Here is a 16,561-nt window from a genome sequence, read left to right on the forward strand (position 1 = left end):
ACACTGTCAGGGGCTCTTTCACCTGCACATCTACTAATATAATATGTGCCATCATGTGCCAGCAATGCCCCGCTGCAATTTACATTGGCCAAACTGGACAGTCTCTAGGTTAGAGAGTAAATGGACATAAATCAGACATCAGGAACAGCAGCATACAAAAATCTAGGAAAACACTTCAATCTCCCTGTACACTCAGTAAGAGATTTAAAAGTAGCAGTCCTACAACAAAAAAACTTCAAAAATAAACTCCAAAGAGAAACTTCAGAGCTCCAATTCATTTGCAAATTTGACACCATCAACTAAGGACTGAACTGAGACTGGGAGTGGATGGCCCATTGCAAAAGCAGTTTCTCCTCTCTTGATGTCCACATTAACTGCTGATAATGGGCCACATCCTCCGTGACTGAATAGACCTCGTCAGCTCTGGCCCTCCCCCTGACTGAGACTCCCTCTTTAAACCCTCCTCTGAAACCCCCTCAGTCACGCATCTGATGAAGCAGGTCTTTGCCCACGAAAGCTTATGCTCCAAAGTATCTGTTAGTCTATAAGGTGCCACAGGACTTCCTCTATGGATAAGAATCCTTCCTTCAGTACTGCACAGAGGGGCAGAGAGGCGAACTGCATTGCAGACTGTGAGCACCAAGGCCATGGCAGTGGCAGCCAGGTGAGCATTTAGGACAAGTAGCCATCTCCACCACTGTATCACATGCCAGACAGTACACCTTTGGGAGGCCTGACGAGGGACCTCCCTTCTGGAGTATTCAACCCCCTTTCTGGGCAAGGGGAAGAGGGTTCTCAATGGACGAAGATAGCTGGAGAGCCAGCAGGGGCCCAGGACTGCCAGACTGAGTTACCATTTCAACCTCTCCTAAAAAAACAACTGGCTGGCATGCGCTGCTGTGCACCTTCCTCTCCCACCCTGCACAGCACTAGCATGGGGACAATGTCAACTGCTGCTCTCCTTCACTCCAGTGTGAACTCAAGGTAGCCCCATCAAAGACTCCCAGTTCACCGAGAGCTGCCTGGGGCTGGGGATGTCTGGAACACGCCCAGTACACTCCATTTCCCCAAGGAGCATGCAGCAAGCTTACTGAAAGGGCAGATGTACTCTTATGTATCCGTCTCTATTTTGTTTCTGTTTGTTGAATGTTCCTCTCCAGAAATCTAGACACATCACAAAATCAGACCACGCCTAGCCAGCTGCAACCAGCGCTGCATGATGTACCATGCAACATAGCCCACTTTTGTCACACCGCTGCTGAAAAGCACAAACCGAGGCCTCCCACAAGAACATCCTCATCCACTCCAACCCAAACACTCATGCAAGAGAGCTCTGCAATGTGTTTTACCAGCACACAGGAGACCAGTGCTCAGAACCCCTCCCATATAAACCAATGTGTCCAAGCACAACAGGGGAGTGGTGATGTGGGGAAAGGAATGGCTCAGCTAATCTGGGCTCAAATGTTTTAGGACTTTGTGAGCCAAAAGGAAGCCCTTAAACACCACCTGGCAGCCGACGCCGATCCAGAGCACAGGCAGAATGTGTTCATGGCACCAACTTTTGCTGAATGAAGGCAGTCACCACATTCTGCCGCAGCCTCAGCTTCCAGCTGGTCTAACCCATAGCTCCACACAGGTAGCACGTGGCAACAGCAGGTTAATCTCAGGCAGACAAAGGACATGTGCAGTTCACCAGGAGCCCATGCTGTTTAGACTCCACCACACATGCTGCTGGGGCCTCAGGAGCAGCCCTGGGTCTAACACCACCGCTAATCTGCGAATGAAGGAAACAAATGGAGGGACATTCCCTCACATGAAGCTGCTAACAAATCTCTGCCAACCGCTCACTGTCTCTTCCAATCCACCAACATTGGCTCAGTCCCTGCTGGACCGAGGCTCAGCCAGCTAGCTCCAGAATCATCTCGGGACAGCCACTGCACAGCAGAGGGGAGAGCAAGAACAGTGTGTGTCCTCAGCTTACCAAACCCACACTGCTGGCCATCCTCAGGGCTTTGTGTACATTCTGACTGGGGGACTGACAGCATCTTATCCTGCAGGACTCGCAGGCAGAACAACTGCCCCAACTTACACCTGGGATCTCTCCCAGACACAGGGATGGAGCCACACCATTTACACCTGCTGGCGATCACAGGCACATCAAAAATACCCCTTGGCCAGCAGCATCAGAGGCAGCTGACAGGCCTAAAAGAACCAGCATGGTCACTTTAACGTCATCTGTCATTAGATGTTCTGGGGGGTTGGACTGACCTTTGATTGACAAGGGGCACACTTATGGAGGAGGCCAACTGCAGCAGATAGCTGTGGTGTAACGGGGGCACAGGATAATGGTAACAACTGGCCTTCCTGACAGAGAAGTCTTAGAGACAGAAGACTTTGCTAGTGAGGTACAGTGTGGAGAGCACCTTCTACAGAACTACCACCCCACTTCTACCAGGGATGGTTATGGGGGGGGGCGGGGTGGCACTGAGCCCAAAAGCCGCTGTTGGAGAGCTCAAAGCTCTGACACCCACACCCCAGGAAGGGAGCAGTGGAGAGGTCCTCCAAGCATGCTTGAGTGGCTGCACAGAAGACAACCAATCACGGCCCAGGAGGGCCACATAAAAAGGAGTGTCAGACTAGAGCAGAGAGATCGGTGGAGCTGCTGGGCTGCTAGCACGAGGTGGGAGAAGCTGGACTGGATGCCCAGCTAAGGGAACAGCAGCACAGTCACAACTAAGTGGGGGCAGGGACCAGGGAGCGAGAGGTTTCTGGCTTCTCAGACTGGGTGAGGACCGAGCCCAGGGAAGGCCCTAAGAGAAGAGTGTCTCCAAGAAGAAAGCCCTGGGAATACAGCCCCATACCAGGGCTGCAATTACTAAAAGGCAGACACCCAGGCTGGGCTAGAAAACCTGTCTGAGACCCACAAAAAGGGGATCACTAGAAGCCAAGGAGAGCAGTCACACACAATCAGAAAGGGATGCTCACGAGAGGTGGGTGTTGAACCCATCACACCAAGATACCCCTTAAGGTGCAAGAGCACCCCCAAACATAAGGTAGCACCCAGCAACGCTGAACAGGTGCAATCCCCCTGCTGGGAAGAAGGATGAGGACAATGCAAACCTTTTCCCAGACTTTCCCTGAGGTGGCAGGTAGAGTCGGGGCTATAGCCTTCAATTCCAGTGCCTGGTCACACTTTAATCCTGGACACAGACCCAGGTGGAATTCTCTGTTGGCCTGACTGTCCAGGAGAGGTGCAGTCTACACAATGGCATGTGCCATTATGTCTGTATCAGGATCTCCACCAGGCTGCATTCATTCATTATCAATGATTCTCTTTCCCTCCTTTAACATTCTACTTACTTTATAGAATTTCTGTTCCTTCCTCCCTGCAGGAACCCCTCCCTCACACCATAGACTGCTTCACCTTGAAGACAGCTGATCACAATTCCCCAATATGCAGGACTCCCTTGTCCATAAAACAAGAGAGCTGGGCACTGTCCAGCAGAGTGGGGGAGGCGTGTGACTGACTGGCTAGGAGGACGTGACCTGCTACAGACAAAGAAGCTACAGTTCTGCATCTGGGCCACTCTGGTCCAGGTCCCTGTCCTGGAATTTAATCACTGATGGCCAGATCCCCAGCTGGTGTTTGCTACAGCACCACCTCCTGAGTCAATGCTGATTTCTGCACTGAGGAGCTGCAACCACGGAGGGAATGGACATCACCACCTGACCTAGCCAGGAGATGCCTATAGAGCCTGTTCTAAGACCAGCCCGTCTGGAGACGCCTCTCCTGTACATGGCTTGTGCAGAGTTAGCTTACCTAGCTGCTGCGGCTGTGGTTCCGAGTGGTTCCATGAGCATGGCGTAGCACAGCTCAGGTCATTAAGTAGTCCAGCTGCCTGTCTCTCTGCTGTGCCCAGTCAAGTTTGAATCCCCTTTAGCTTGTTAACGGCAGTGCAGCCGGAAGAAATGGCACCTGAGCCTTAGCTAAACTCCAAGCCCTTCCCAGAACGCCCATCCCAAAATGAAACCTACCTGAAAGCTGCACCATTCCCTCCTGCTCTGTGAAACACAGGCAGGGGAAACTGGCCAGGAGGGGTCAGACCTTTCACGTGGGCAGGGAGGAGAACAAAGGGGAGGGAGTGGGTAGTGAACGTCTCCTTGTGCCCTTCCCATGCAAAGTTCACCCAGCACACAGCCAGGGCACATGCAGAGACCCGAGAGCCGTTAGACACAGCGCAGGAAGCCAAGCCTTGCCCCCCGCTCCCCCCCGCCGGGCTTCCACAAGCCCCAGCGCACGCCGGAGCACTCACATTGATCATAGCATTGGAGGTGATCCGGAAGAGGGTGGCTCTCTCAGTGACGGCTTTGATCTTCTCCCCGCTCTCCGCGGGCAGCTTCAGGCTCTCCAGCTCACTCAGGGACCGCTGCAGAGCCGCCCCGTGCTTGGCAAGAAGGTCATTGCACGTGCTCAGATCCTCCAGCTTACTGGCCAGGCTCTTCAGCGTGCTGTGCAGCTCGCTCTTGTCAGACTGCGAGGCTGGTTCCTCATCGCCAGAGTCATCTGTGGGGGGGGAGGGGGTGGAGAGAAAAAATGGTTTCTATGGTTACCACCGGACTGCACTACCCGGGGAAGTCAGGCCATGCAGCGAACGAGAACGGCTTCTGCTGAGCGTGGCTCCTGCCCCCCTTGGGCTGGGGGTTAGGATGCTGCCTGGGGGGACAGAGCCACCAGCTCTCCCCTCTCTGCTCCTGTTCCTAGCTGCTGCCAATCCTCCTGCAGCACCAGAGCAGAGCATGAGTGGCACGTGTCTGCCCATGGGAAGAGCTGTCAGCCGGAGCCCCCAGTCAGCACCATTCCTCCGCACACTCCCAGCCCCTCGGGAGCCGACACACCACAGCAAGGAGAAGCCAGGCCCAGGCCAAAGGTGACAGTAAGGTGGGGCAGCCCGGGAAGAGTGCGGCCGGCTGGGGCGGGGCTCTGGGCTCTGTGGGCCAGGTAACACCCTCCATCAGCAAGGGTCCCATGCCAGCGCTGGGCATGGGCGGTGCCCCTCCCCTTCTACCCTCCTGCCCACAGGAACCCAAACCATCATTCCCTGGTGGCCGCTGGACCCAGCGCCGGATGGCTGGGGGCAGGGAGGTGAGACCTCAGCCCTGGAGGGCCTGAGCCAGCTCCCACAGCCCCTGGGGTGGTACAGTCACAGCACCCCCGGCTAGTCCCAGGGCTCTGGCAGCTTGGCAGTGCTGTTGTTGCACTCTGGCCAGCCCTAGGGATCCAGTGACCAGGCAGCATGGTGGCTGCTGTCCCAGCCCGAGCTCCCCACACCCCCAGTTCCCTGCCCTGAGCTCCCTGCACTGTCCAACCCCTGTCCCAAGTCCTGCATCCCACCACTACCCAGCCCCCTGCCCTGACTCCCCAGTGCCTGCCCTGCCCAGCCCAGTGGGGCAACACGACAGTACCAGTAAGAAATTTCAGTTACCTTCACCTCTGGCAAGGCCGGGGGCGCAAACCCCTAGTTAACCCCTAAGCACTGGGGTGAGTTTAGGCCTGAGTGCCCCATGCTGTAATGGCCTTTGGGGCCCAATCCAAAGCCCAGAGAAGTCAGCAGGAGAAAGACTTCACCAGGCTACGAGCCCCACTTCCCGCAAAGAGGCTGACTGCCCTGCAGGGGTCAGGAAGGGTAGCTGTGCCAGGCCAGCCAATTCTGTACAAGGGGGTTATTTACACAGGACCATGTCCCACAGGGGCAAGTGTGGGGAGTTACCCCCCTCAACCTCTGCCAAGGAGTTCCCAGCACACAGCGGGACTAAAACAGCCTGGCCTGAGACTAGCCCAACCAGGTGGGCAATTAGCCTAACCGCACTGTTTGGCAGTCTGGAATTTGTGCCTCAGCCAGCTGGAATCACTGGCATGGGTCAGCGCTGCCTTCTGGAGCAAGCCTCCCTCGGCCCACGGCCACAGCTTAGTACTGTTCGCGCTAGTCCTCTGAACTTAGCCAGGCAGAGAGCATGAGGGAGGCACGGCTCGGGCTGCAGTTTGGGCTCTGAAGCCTTGGGAGGCGGAGGGTCAAGAGGGGTGTGGGGGTGGGTGTCAGGGCCTGAGCTCTCGCCCAAGCCCTAATTCAAGCACTGACTAGCCAGCTATTTTCAGAGCACAAATGTAAGCTCACCAGCCCGAGACTAGCAACCTGGGCTGCGTGACTTGCTCTCAGATACATGTGCAAGGAATAATGGTGCCCATTTCTTGTTCACAATGTCCTCTGATGTAGGCACATTGAGGCTTCAAATCACCACTCAAGACAAGCGTCTATTCTGCTCCATAACAGTCCCAAGCAGTGCAGACCAACCGATGCATGTTCCTTTTCACTGTCTGAGTCAACCTACAGGAAGGCTGATTTTTACTTTTATTTTTGGTGGTTTGGGTTTTGTGGTTTCCCCATTGGAGTGCTGCTCTTTTAAAACTTCTGACAGATTGGAAGGCACTTCAAATTCTTAACCTTGGGTCTTGAGCTACAGTTGCCCTTAGAAACCTCTGTGTTTTGTCAAATCTGCAGTGAAAGTGTCCTCAAATTGAACGTGTGCTGAGTCATCATCTGAGACTGCTATATCACATGAAATATATGGCAGAATAGGGGTAAAACAGAGCTGCTGACATACAGGTCTCCTCCAAGGTGTTCAGCACAAATTTAATTAACTTTTTTTTAATGAATGTCTTCAGCATGGACACATGCCCTCTGGAATGGCAGCTACCAAGAGGGCAGGGGATGGGACTCAGTGACCTCCCAAGGTCCCTTCTAGCTCTATGAGAGAGGTAGGTGCGTGCGCGCGCGCGCGTGCGCCTCAAGGCAGGAGGAGAGCAAGGCAAGAAGCATCGCTGGGTCCTGGATGAAGACATGCACTTAATTTTGGGGGAGGGATAGCTCAGTGGTTTGAGCATTGGCCTGCTAAACCCAGAGTTGTGAGCTCAATCCTTGAGGGGGCCATTTAGGGATCTGGGGCAAAATAGTTTTAAAAAAAAACAGGGGGACGGTACTTGCTTCTGCCTCTCATTCCCGTTATCACATGCCCCAGGACAGCAGGAACCAGAACCAGGGGTGGCATGGGTTGGGGGGGGGGCGGCGGCGGCGGCGGCGGCAAGAGATTGCTTCATTCACTGGGGCTCCTCTCTGGCCAGAGGGCCAAGTCTGTCTCAAGGGGATGAGAGGAGAGTCTCCCATCTGCCCTGAACCAGACAGCTCTCCGTTCCCAGTTCCGAGTGCTGATGCTTAGACAGGATGTGCTGATGTAAGCTTCTTTCAGCAAGGTCAGCGTACGGCAAATGACTATGTTGGAGCTCAGCCGAACTGAATGGATAGGTAACAAGGTGCCTCCAGCTCCTGCCACTGCCTCAGTTGCCCTGTAGGGTATACCCACCTTTGCAGCAACCATGTGATTGCAACACAGGTTCTCATGCTAGCTTTGATCTACCCGCACTGATGCCAGGAACACTGGAGACATGTGGCATGTGCTGGCAGCCTGAGCACGTACCCCTGCGGGACGTGGCCCTGTGTGAATGCCCCACTTCATACAGGATTGGCTGGCCTGGCACAGCTACCTTTCCTGACCACAGCAGGGCAGTCAGCCTCTTTGGGAATGATGGATGAAATGCAGGCTTGGGCAGCTCACTGACAAAAATATCAAACATTTAGGGCCAGGTTCTGCTCTGACTCTTACCAGCGTAATGCTGGCGTAGCCACACAGAAGTCATAGGTGGAACAGACTGACACCTTTTCAAACTCAAAGCAGGGGACATTATCTGCCCTTTGATGGGTCTCTAGCAAGCTCTGGGCACAAAAGCACAAAGATTAAACTGAACTAGAGTTGTGTTTTCTAAAAAAAATTCAAGTCTGCAAAAGGACCAATGGTGATTCAACAGCAGAAGGGACAACCCTTGATTAGATGCTCTCGCAGGACAGGAGGATGCTTTGGGGAAAATGCCAGTCAGAGGAACCAGCTTGGAGGAAGGGCCCGGCTTGCCTGTATTCCAGCGTACGCTATACCCACATGCATACTGCAGCACCAAATGCAGGCAATGCCTGCAGACAAGCCATTGCGCCAGATGGTTCATGAAAATGCTGCTTCATACAGGGATGTAACTGACTCATCAAAAATGGGCATTTTTTTCTGGCATCAAAGCAAAGCACGTGCCATGTGGACTATGCTTTCATCATCTCTCTTGCATAGCACGATGCTGGAATGGGGGGTGGGCAGTGAGGGAAGCAAGGAGCAGGTAGTGCTCTCCAGCTCTGCCAGAGATCACAGCTCTTCAAGGTAGCCCACTTACACCCCACGCTGTGTAAGCAGCTAAAGGCAAGACTCCAGGAGAGTGAGGTCAAACAACCACCACTCGAGCACTGGATAGTCACACGCCTGCTCAGAGCAGGCTGCATGGAACATTTACCAAGGGATGCAAACTGTCCTTGTCAGAAGACCAAAACCTCTTTGCAGCAATACAGATGAATGACCTAGAGCTGGACCTTTGTAAGCACTGGTCACTGCCGTGTTTGCAGGCCTACCGAAAATTAACTTTGTACCCAGCAGTCTGCTTTACAAAAAGCCACACACACACATTTTGCATACACATATGCAAACAAACAGACTGTGAATGGCTGTGTTCTTTACCCTGGAGAGCTCTGGTACATCAGCACCCTCTCCGAGAGGCTCTGCCTCTTACTCATTTTGCTGGTGTATTAAGATGAGGGCCTGAAGCACAAGCAGATCCTGCTCACCGAACTTGGCATGGACTGGGCTGACCCTGCGGAAGCATGGCGAGTAGTTTCAGAGAGGTGGTCGTATTAATCTGTATTGTTTCCAAACAAAACAGCAGTTCTGTAGCACTTTAAAGGCTAAAAAGCTCATCACCTAATATATTATGTGGAGTGCTACAGAACTGCTGTTTTGTACCGCGGAAGCACTCACACCTTAGAGGTACTAGGCACAGGCCACGCACAGATTCCAGGGGGCTGGTAACAGAGCACCTGTTTACGAGGCCCCTCGGTTCTAACACACACCAACCCAGGTTCTGTTCCGAGTCTAAAATGACACCATGCTAGAGAGCAATGTTTGCTTGAACTGCCATGTCCAAGGTGATATCTACGTAACATCAGAGGGTGCCACATCAAGAGTGATGTGTAACTTGTCTGTATCTCTGTATAAAAATTGTCCTCAGAGGGGCTGTTCCAATCCAGCCTCGGGGGATAGTGGAGAGTCCCACCACTGACTGGGTGGGTCCATTGTAACCCACACGCTTGTTTTACTGGTCTGGCAGAGTCTGCTGGATACTAGGACCATGCTTTGTTGAGAATAAATTTGGCCTGGTGCCTTCAGCCCCCACCTGATTCTGTGATCCTTGGAGGTTCTCTCAGAATCTGCTGTGCTGGCTATCTGCTCAGAGACAGGCCAGCACCCTGGGGGAGCACATGCACAGAGCCAAAGGGTTACCACCACTGGACAGAGCAAAATACCTGTCAGGACACCACCCCAGTGATGTCTGACCACAGCCAGCACAATGACTCAAAGGCTCTACCCACTCTTCCAGCTGTTTGGTCTTTGCTCTGACCACCAGACAATCTCATTGTCTATCTGTCACTCAGAATGGCCACTGCCAGGTTATGCAGTTCCCATAGCATTTTTCCATGGAATGTCCCCTCACATTCGGGGAAGGTCTGGATGCTACAGCCAGCTATGCAAGGGTCTGTCCTGGCCACATGCAACACATTTCTTATTGCTGTCAGCTAATCAACTTTGTTAAATATCATGAATCACTGCCGACAGCAAAGTGAATGACCCTGAATTGGCTTTCTTTCACCATCCCTCATAGGGGCCATTCATCAATCACGATGACTAGGTCACAGATAAGCTCTTGGAAATGTGCATACAGAACTAACCCAACTTCCTGTCTGTAAAAATAGCTGTAGGGTAGCAAGAGGAAGGGAGAAGGAGGCTGAGTGGTAGGAATGAGACATTACGATGTCTTAGCAATGGTTACTGAGTAAGAAATATGGCTCTCACTTATGAGTTTGTGGTGGGTTATAGACAACACGGGACTGCATGGGGCTTCATACATGACCTTCCCCAGAGCCTCAGTGAACTGGTGTGTCTGGTCAAGTCACATTTCTGGCCATGGTTGGCAGTTAACACATGGGACTCCTGGATGAAATTCCCTGGGCCTTATGTGCCCTGGGGCAGTTATTTCTACAGCCCTCCAATTGCCATCTGCCCAAAGGGCTGATAATGCACTCTCCCATGTATGGGGGCTGTGAGGCGAAAGTGCTGTTATCGCTAGAGCTCTACAGGCAGGAAGGGGCTGTGCTAAGATGAAGGCCTAAGCCCATAAAGCACAGGCCTGGTTTGAGGCCTTAGGTCTAGAGACAATGGGTCAAAACATGGCTCAAAGCAAAACTAAGCTGTGAGCAAGAGAGCCCTCTGCTAACAGAATTTGGCACCGACAGGGCTGGAGTACAAAACTCATCAGCTCAGGGGTAATTGGTACAGTTCATAAGTTGAAATCACAAGGTCTCACCAGCTGATAAAAAAAAAACCACCGTGATACATACTCCGCACAGCTATAGACCCAGGTTCAGGAAGGGGTCTAAAAATCACAGCTTGATGGATGAGATGATCTAACCAACCACAAGGTACAGGGTGATGGGTGGTAACTAAGTAGCATCAGAGGGTGGTAACCAGTGAGGTGTGCTTTGTATCTGTATATAATGTGGTGTCTTAGCTACTGTCTTTGTCTGACCTAGTCGGGCAGTGGAATTCCCACTGACTGCATCAGTCCATCACTGCAGGTACATCTGTAATTAACAACTGCTATCTGTATCTTGCTTGGCAGTAAAGCCTGGCTGGGCACCTTCGGTCTGTATCTGGTCTGTGGTCTTTGGGGAACTGCTGCAATCATTGGGCCCATATCACTGAACATGCATGCAAGCAGCCTTCTGGTTATCATCAATGGAGCCAAGGACCTGTGAGGACACAACAGCAGTAAATCCGCCAAACTAAATGGCTGTGCAAAGGCAAAGTATTATTTGTAACCATGCGCTGCAGCTAATGTGAGAAGAGTCAAAAACCAGTCATGTCAAGTCACCCAAACAGCTTTTTGTGTTAGGACAACAAGCCACATGGATGGGAGGGGACAGCAGTAGATATGGCATATCTTGACTTTAGCAAAACTTTTGCTCTGGTCTGCCATGACCTTCACATAAACAAACAGGGGAAACAGAACCTAGACAACACTTCTACAAGGTGCTTGAGCAAACTATCGGAAAACCATATTCAGAGAGTAGTTTTCTACATTCCAGTCAAACTCGTAGGGGACATCGAGTGGGTCCCACAGCGATCTGTCCTAGCTCCGGCTCCAGTCTTCCCTCTAAGCTGAGCGCACGGGCAGCCACCCAGGAGACATTCTAGTGCTGCCCAGCTGATTAGCAGAGCACCCACAACCACCCACAGTGGGCATTGTGTGTTTCTATTGATGGTGCACATCTGCACATGCCTTGGTGCACATAAAATTTATTCCATCCATAGATGGAAACAAGTATCGAAAACACTGTCCATTTCTATCAAATATCTTCAAAAATTATCAGGCTAATGCACGCATACAATTAGTGAACAATACCAAGCTGGGAGGGACTGTATGCACCTTAGAAGACAGGATTAGACTCCAAAATGATCTTAAGCTAGATAAAAGATTTGAAATAAATAGGACAAATAAAGTACTGCACTTCAGCCGGAATAATCAATTGCACAAATACAAGATAGGAAATTATCGTCTAGGAAGGAGTCCTGCAGAAAAGGATCTGGGTGGTATAGTGGATCACAGCTTAAACATGAGTCAACAATGTACTACTGTTGCAGAAAAACAAAAAAAAAAACAAAACCCAAAACCCCCCACAAAAAACAGCAAACATCTTTCTCGGATGTATTAGCAGGAGTGCTATAAGCAAGGCACAAGGAGTCTTTCTTCCACTTCTACTCTGCACTGATTGAGCCTGAACTGGTGTAGTGTGTCCCATTCTTGGCACCACATCAGGAAAGATGGGGACAAACTGGAGAAGGTTGGCAAAGAGTAAATGAAATGACCAATGTTCTAGAAACAAGACCTATGAGGAATGATTGAAAAAATAGGCTTATTTAGTCCGAGGAGGTGGGGACACAACAACTGTTTTCAGGAACATAAAAAGCTGTTCGAAGGAACAGGGTGATAAATTGTTCCACTTTAACCTCTGAGGCTAGGACAAGAGACAACAGGTTGAACCTGAAGCAAGCAGGGTTTATGCAGGGTATTTAACCACTGGAACAAATTGCCTGAAGGGGCTGTGGAATCTCCATCAAGGAGAGTTTTTAAGAGCAGGTTAGACAAACACCAGAGTGGGACAATCTCCTTGGTCTTGCCTCAATGCAGGAAACTGAAGCAATGACCTATCCAGGTTCTTTCCAGGTTTATAGTTCAATGACTCTGTGATAGTTATTTACAGACTGAATTCTAGGTCCATACTCAGTCTATACTCAGCTACCATTTAGACAAAGTTTATGCTTCCCAAGGGTGTTTGCCTAAGGACTGGATAATAGCTGAGTGAGTGCCTCAGGATTTGGTCTACTACAGTGTTAACACCCATGCAATAAAAGATGGGACAGCTTCAGCACCTGTGCAGGTAAGTTTGGATTAAACCAATTGTACATGCCAGAGGGGACGGGGCGTCTCAGTGACAAAGTATTCTGCTGTGTCCCGCCCTTTGACATCAGCATTTTCTCTAGTCTGGAAGTGCTGCTTCTCAAGGATGCTTAAATTCTGGCTCTTGCTCTCTCTGGGCACTTGGCTCTGACAAGTGCTTGTGGGTTTTCTTGCTGCTACACAATGTTACATAAGTAGTTCCAAGCCTGAAATAAAAAGATCCTCTCCTGCCAAGCAAAGGCACCTGGGCTGCATTGTGACAGTTGTGCTTTTGTTCTGTTCAGGATGGGTTAGGTCAGAGGAGGACTTCTTCTGTCTTATGTAACAGCTGCAGCTCCTGGAGTTCAGAACAATTGCACACAAACCAGCAGCCTGCTTGGAAGAAAAGGAGCACTGAAGGGAGAAGAAAGAAGCTTTGAAAAATGCTTGGAAGATCACAGGAGGTGTCCAAAGGAAGGCCAATTATACATTAAATTTGTCTGCTTAACAAGCTACCCAAGCTGCTTCTGTAACACTGACACGTTTATTTCCTCTCAGTGACTTCCAGAGATAATTTTTTCAAATCACATAATTGGTTTTCAAACTATTGTTCTGGGGCTGCAACTTGAGGCCTTAAATTCCAGCTTGGTAACTGCCTAGCGCTCAAGGTGCCTCACAAATTGGAGGCACAAAAACAGGGTCTTTACTGGCCTCCTACTCCTACAAGGTAGAAGTTTGATCACTAAAACCTGAAGATGTAGAAAACCAGCTTCTCATGGTTACATTAACATGGTCTGTATATACAAAAAGCATACCTATAATGTCAGAGTAAAATGCTTTTAATTTAATTTACTTTAATTTAATTTACTAATATACATCATTTAAAGGTAAAAGCATTACAGGGATGCTGTAATTATCCAACATTATCCGAGATCAAGCGTTATAGACCCAGGAAATTTAGTGTTATATGAAGGAAAAAAATATCCAAACTTGCTGAAGTCAAAAATTCCCAGTTCAAGTATTCAAACAACTTTAATTCTTTGGTTAGGCTCAGAGAGGTGGCTGTGTTTTGTTGGTGTCAAAGACTGCACCTCAATCACAGTAACCACCTATCACTACCTGGACAATGAAATCCCACCCAGAAGAAAAAGAACTGTGTAAGTTCAGGGTGGTACAAAAATAACAACTAGAAACAACGTGTGAAATGGAGAAGAGAATTTACCCTGGAAAAGCAAAAGTTGCCATTCTGAATGGTGAAACCTCAGACCTTAGAACTGCTTCAAGGGAACTAAAGGATGGCCCAACAGCAGGCAGAGGTCCCAGGTGGGAGAAGGAGAGGAAAGAATAACCCTGGGCCCCAAGGAGAAAAACTAGCTAAACTTGCAGGTCTCAGTCCAGCCAGGAAACTGAGAATCACACAGACACACCAGTGGAAGAGACAAGATAATGAGCTGCACCATCTAAGCACCCACACCCCAGCCAGGCTGGCCCTTTCTGTCCCAGGAGGCCAGCATTCAGGGACTTCAGGCCCCTTAAAACACAGCCAAGGGTTAACAAGTGCAGAGAGGGCTCCAGCGAGGGGTACACCTGCTTCAACAGCTGCCTGCCTGCAGGTGCGGGGAGCAGAGGCTGAGATTCTGAGGCACAGCAGTTTGGGTTGCGCACTTGCACATCACCCCAAGAAAACAGAAGGTCCCAGATTCCCAGGCAGGAAGGAACTTCTTGGACCATCTCAACCGGCTCCTGTTCGATGGGGGCCAGAGACCTGCTCAACCACATCCCGAGCATGAGCTTTTCAAAACATACCCAGTCTCCATTTTCAAATTGCCAGGGATGGACAATTCATGAGACCTTTCTCCAAGGCCCAGTTGCCTTCCTGGTGACATAGGGGGGCCTGATCTCCAGTCTGCATTTGTCTAGCTTCAACTTCCAGCCACTGGGTCACTGGAGATGTTCTACTGCTAGACTAAAGAGCCCAGTATCCAATAGTTGGTCCCCAAGGAGGAACTTACAGCCTGGGACCATACCACTCCTTCACTTTCTCTTTGCTGAACTAAACCGAAAGCACAGCTTCCACCCCATTCCCCATGCCCAGCGTCAGGCAAAGAGCAACCAGGGGCTCTCTAGAAACAGCAATCATTATTTCAGTGTGCTGGCCAGACTCTGCAGTGGAGATCTGTCTCCTGCCTTTTGACAGAACGAAGCAGGGAAAGTTACTTGGGACAGATTCTTTAAATCAGCAATAGTAGAAGAAACTGATTTGTAGGGAAACGTTTCCATTTGCCCAGTAATTCTCTGTAGTGCTTATAACAACATCACAATAGGCACTTCAACTGAAACAACGCTGGACAGACTATTCACCTTAACGCTGCTCTCAATCCCTCCTCAGAGTCACAAGATGCTATCAGAAGTGTTTCCTTAGGATTGCAACACAGCCAAGGAGATGAAATTTGGCTCTCTCTGGCATTAACCGAGCATGACCTGCTTAAAGGGCAACAAGATGGGATTACACCCTCTTACACTTCTGTAGGATATACCAAGAGCAGGGTGCCTTCCATTTTGTTTGTGTAGACTGGGGGGCAGCGTTCCCTACCTTTTTTCTAACATAAGAAATGGGGGTCTTGTCCACACTGTTTTTCCAAGACGACTCTTTGGTCAGCTGGACAGAAGGAAGATTCTGAGAGCACAGGGACCAGAGAACTAATGCCTCCACAATGTGGGGCAAAGCATTTTCTGTCAGGCTCTTTCATTTGTATGTGCTTTATAGCAGCACCTACTCAATTCAGTCACCTGACAAACAGCTTGCCCTCAGTACCTCTTCAGAGAGTTAACAGCCCAGTTCTGCTACCTAGCAATCAAAGCTCTACGCCAGTACTTTTTTAATCCAAGTTTAAATGGAATTTTAAAATCAAATTTACTTTTCAATACCTATTACAGTTTATAGTTACTGGGCTCAATACAACTTGTAGGGTGAAACAAGCCCACCCGGTTCCCTGGGCTACATGCTCTTTGGCAGAGGACCTGCCTTTTTTGCTGGTTGTGTGTGTACGGTGTCTCCAGCCCACAGGGACCCTAGGTGCTAGCATGATAAGAATACTACATCCTAACCATCCCTCTAGTCCAGTTCACTTGTCAGCTTTGGCTTGCAGCTGAGAAATGCTGAACTCAGGCATGTGCTTCCGCAGCTTAAAAAGCCCCACACTGTAAACTGTTCTTTGTGCTAAGGTCGTATAGCACCTGGCATAACAGGGCCCTGGCTTCTAGGCTTTACTATATTCAAATCATAATAAAGACATTTCTGTATTAAGATTTTTTCTCCCCAGATACTAGTTGCTAACATACCTTGAAATGCAACAGCAACCCCTGTGAAAGTCAATGCCCATAACTCACTGCTGATTATCACTGTGCAGAGAGAATGGAGTCCAGATAAAGGGCCCATTGCTCTAAGCACTGAACACACACATGGCTAAGGCGACCATATTTCCCTATGCGGTATATGGGACATCCGGTACAATTATTTGTATCTGAGTGAGTTCAACGACAATCACTCAGAACTGTACGATACCAACATTCAAATTAACACCAAAAGTTGACTGAATCCCTGTTAAGAAGAAATCCCCCAGATCTGGAGTCCTTTTATTTACCTCCATCTGATGAAGCGGGTCTCTGCCCACAACAGCTTGTGTTCCACAATATCTGTCAGTTTACAAGGTGCCACAGGACTGTGTGCTGGTTTTGCAGACACAGACTAACACGGTGACCCTTCTGATACTTTATTTACCTTTGTACCTTTAAGGTTTGCATGGAGAGAGGTGGCACACGCACAGGCCAGTAACTCCTCTCTGACCTGGGGATGGGGGTGAC

At 50.1% G+C, this 16,561-nt stretch overlaps 1 protein-coding gene across 5 annotated transcripts in view; it reads right to left on the reverse strand.

The window, feature by feature from the left end:
• The window catches only part of OSBP2 (oxysterol binding protein 2), a 208,350-nt gene that overhangs the window by 65,825 nt on the left and 125,964 nt on the right, over positions 1 to 16,561 (reverse strand). For all 5 annotated transcript variants that reach the window (XM_075013151.1, XM_075013149.1, XM_075013154.1 and 2 more), the window contains one exon: positions 4,314 to 4,564. In XM_075013151.1, the coding sequence (XP_074869252.1) occupies positions 4,314 to 4,564 (251 nt within the window). The remainder of the gene's footprint in view (positions 1 to 4,313; positions 4,565 to 16,561) is intronic.

This window comes from Carettochelys insculpta, chromosome 18 (genome assembly GCF_033958435.1).
Source record: "Carettochelys insculpta isolate YL-2023 chromosome 18, ASM3395843v1, whole genome shotgun sequence".
NCBI lineage: Eukaryota > Metazoa > Chordata > Testudines > Carettochelyidae > Carettochelys > Carettochelys insculpta.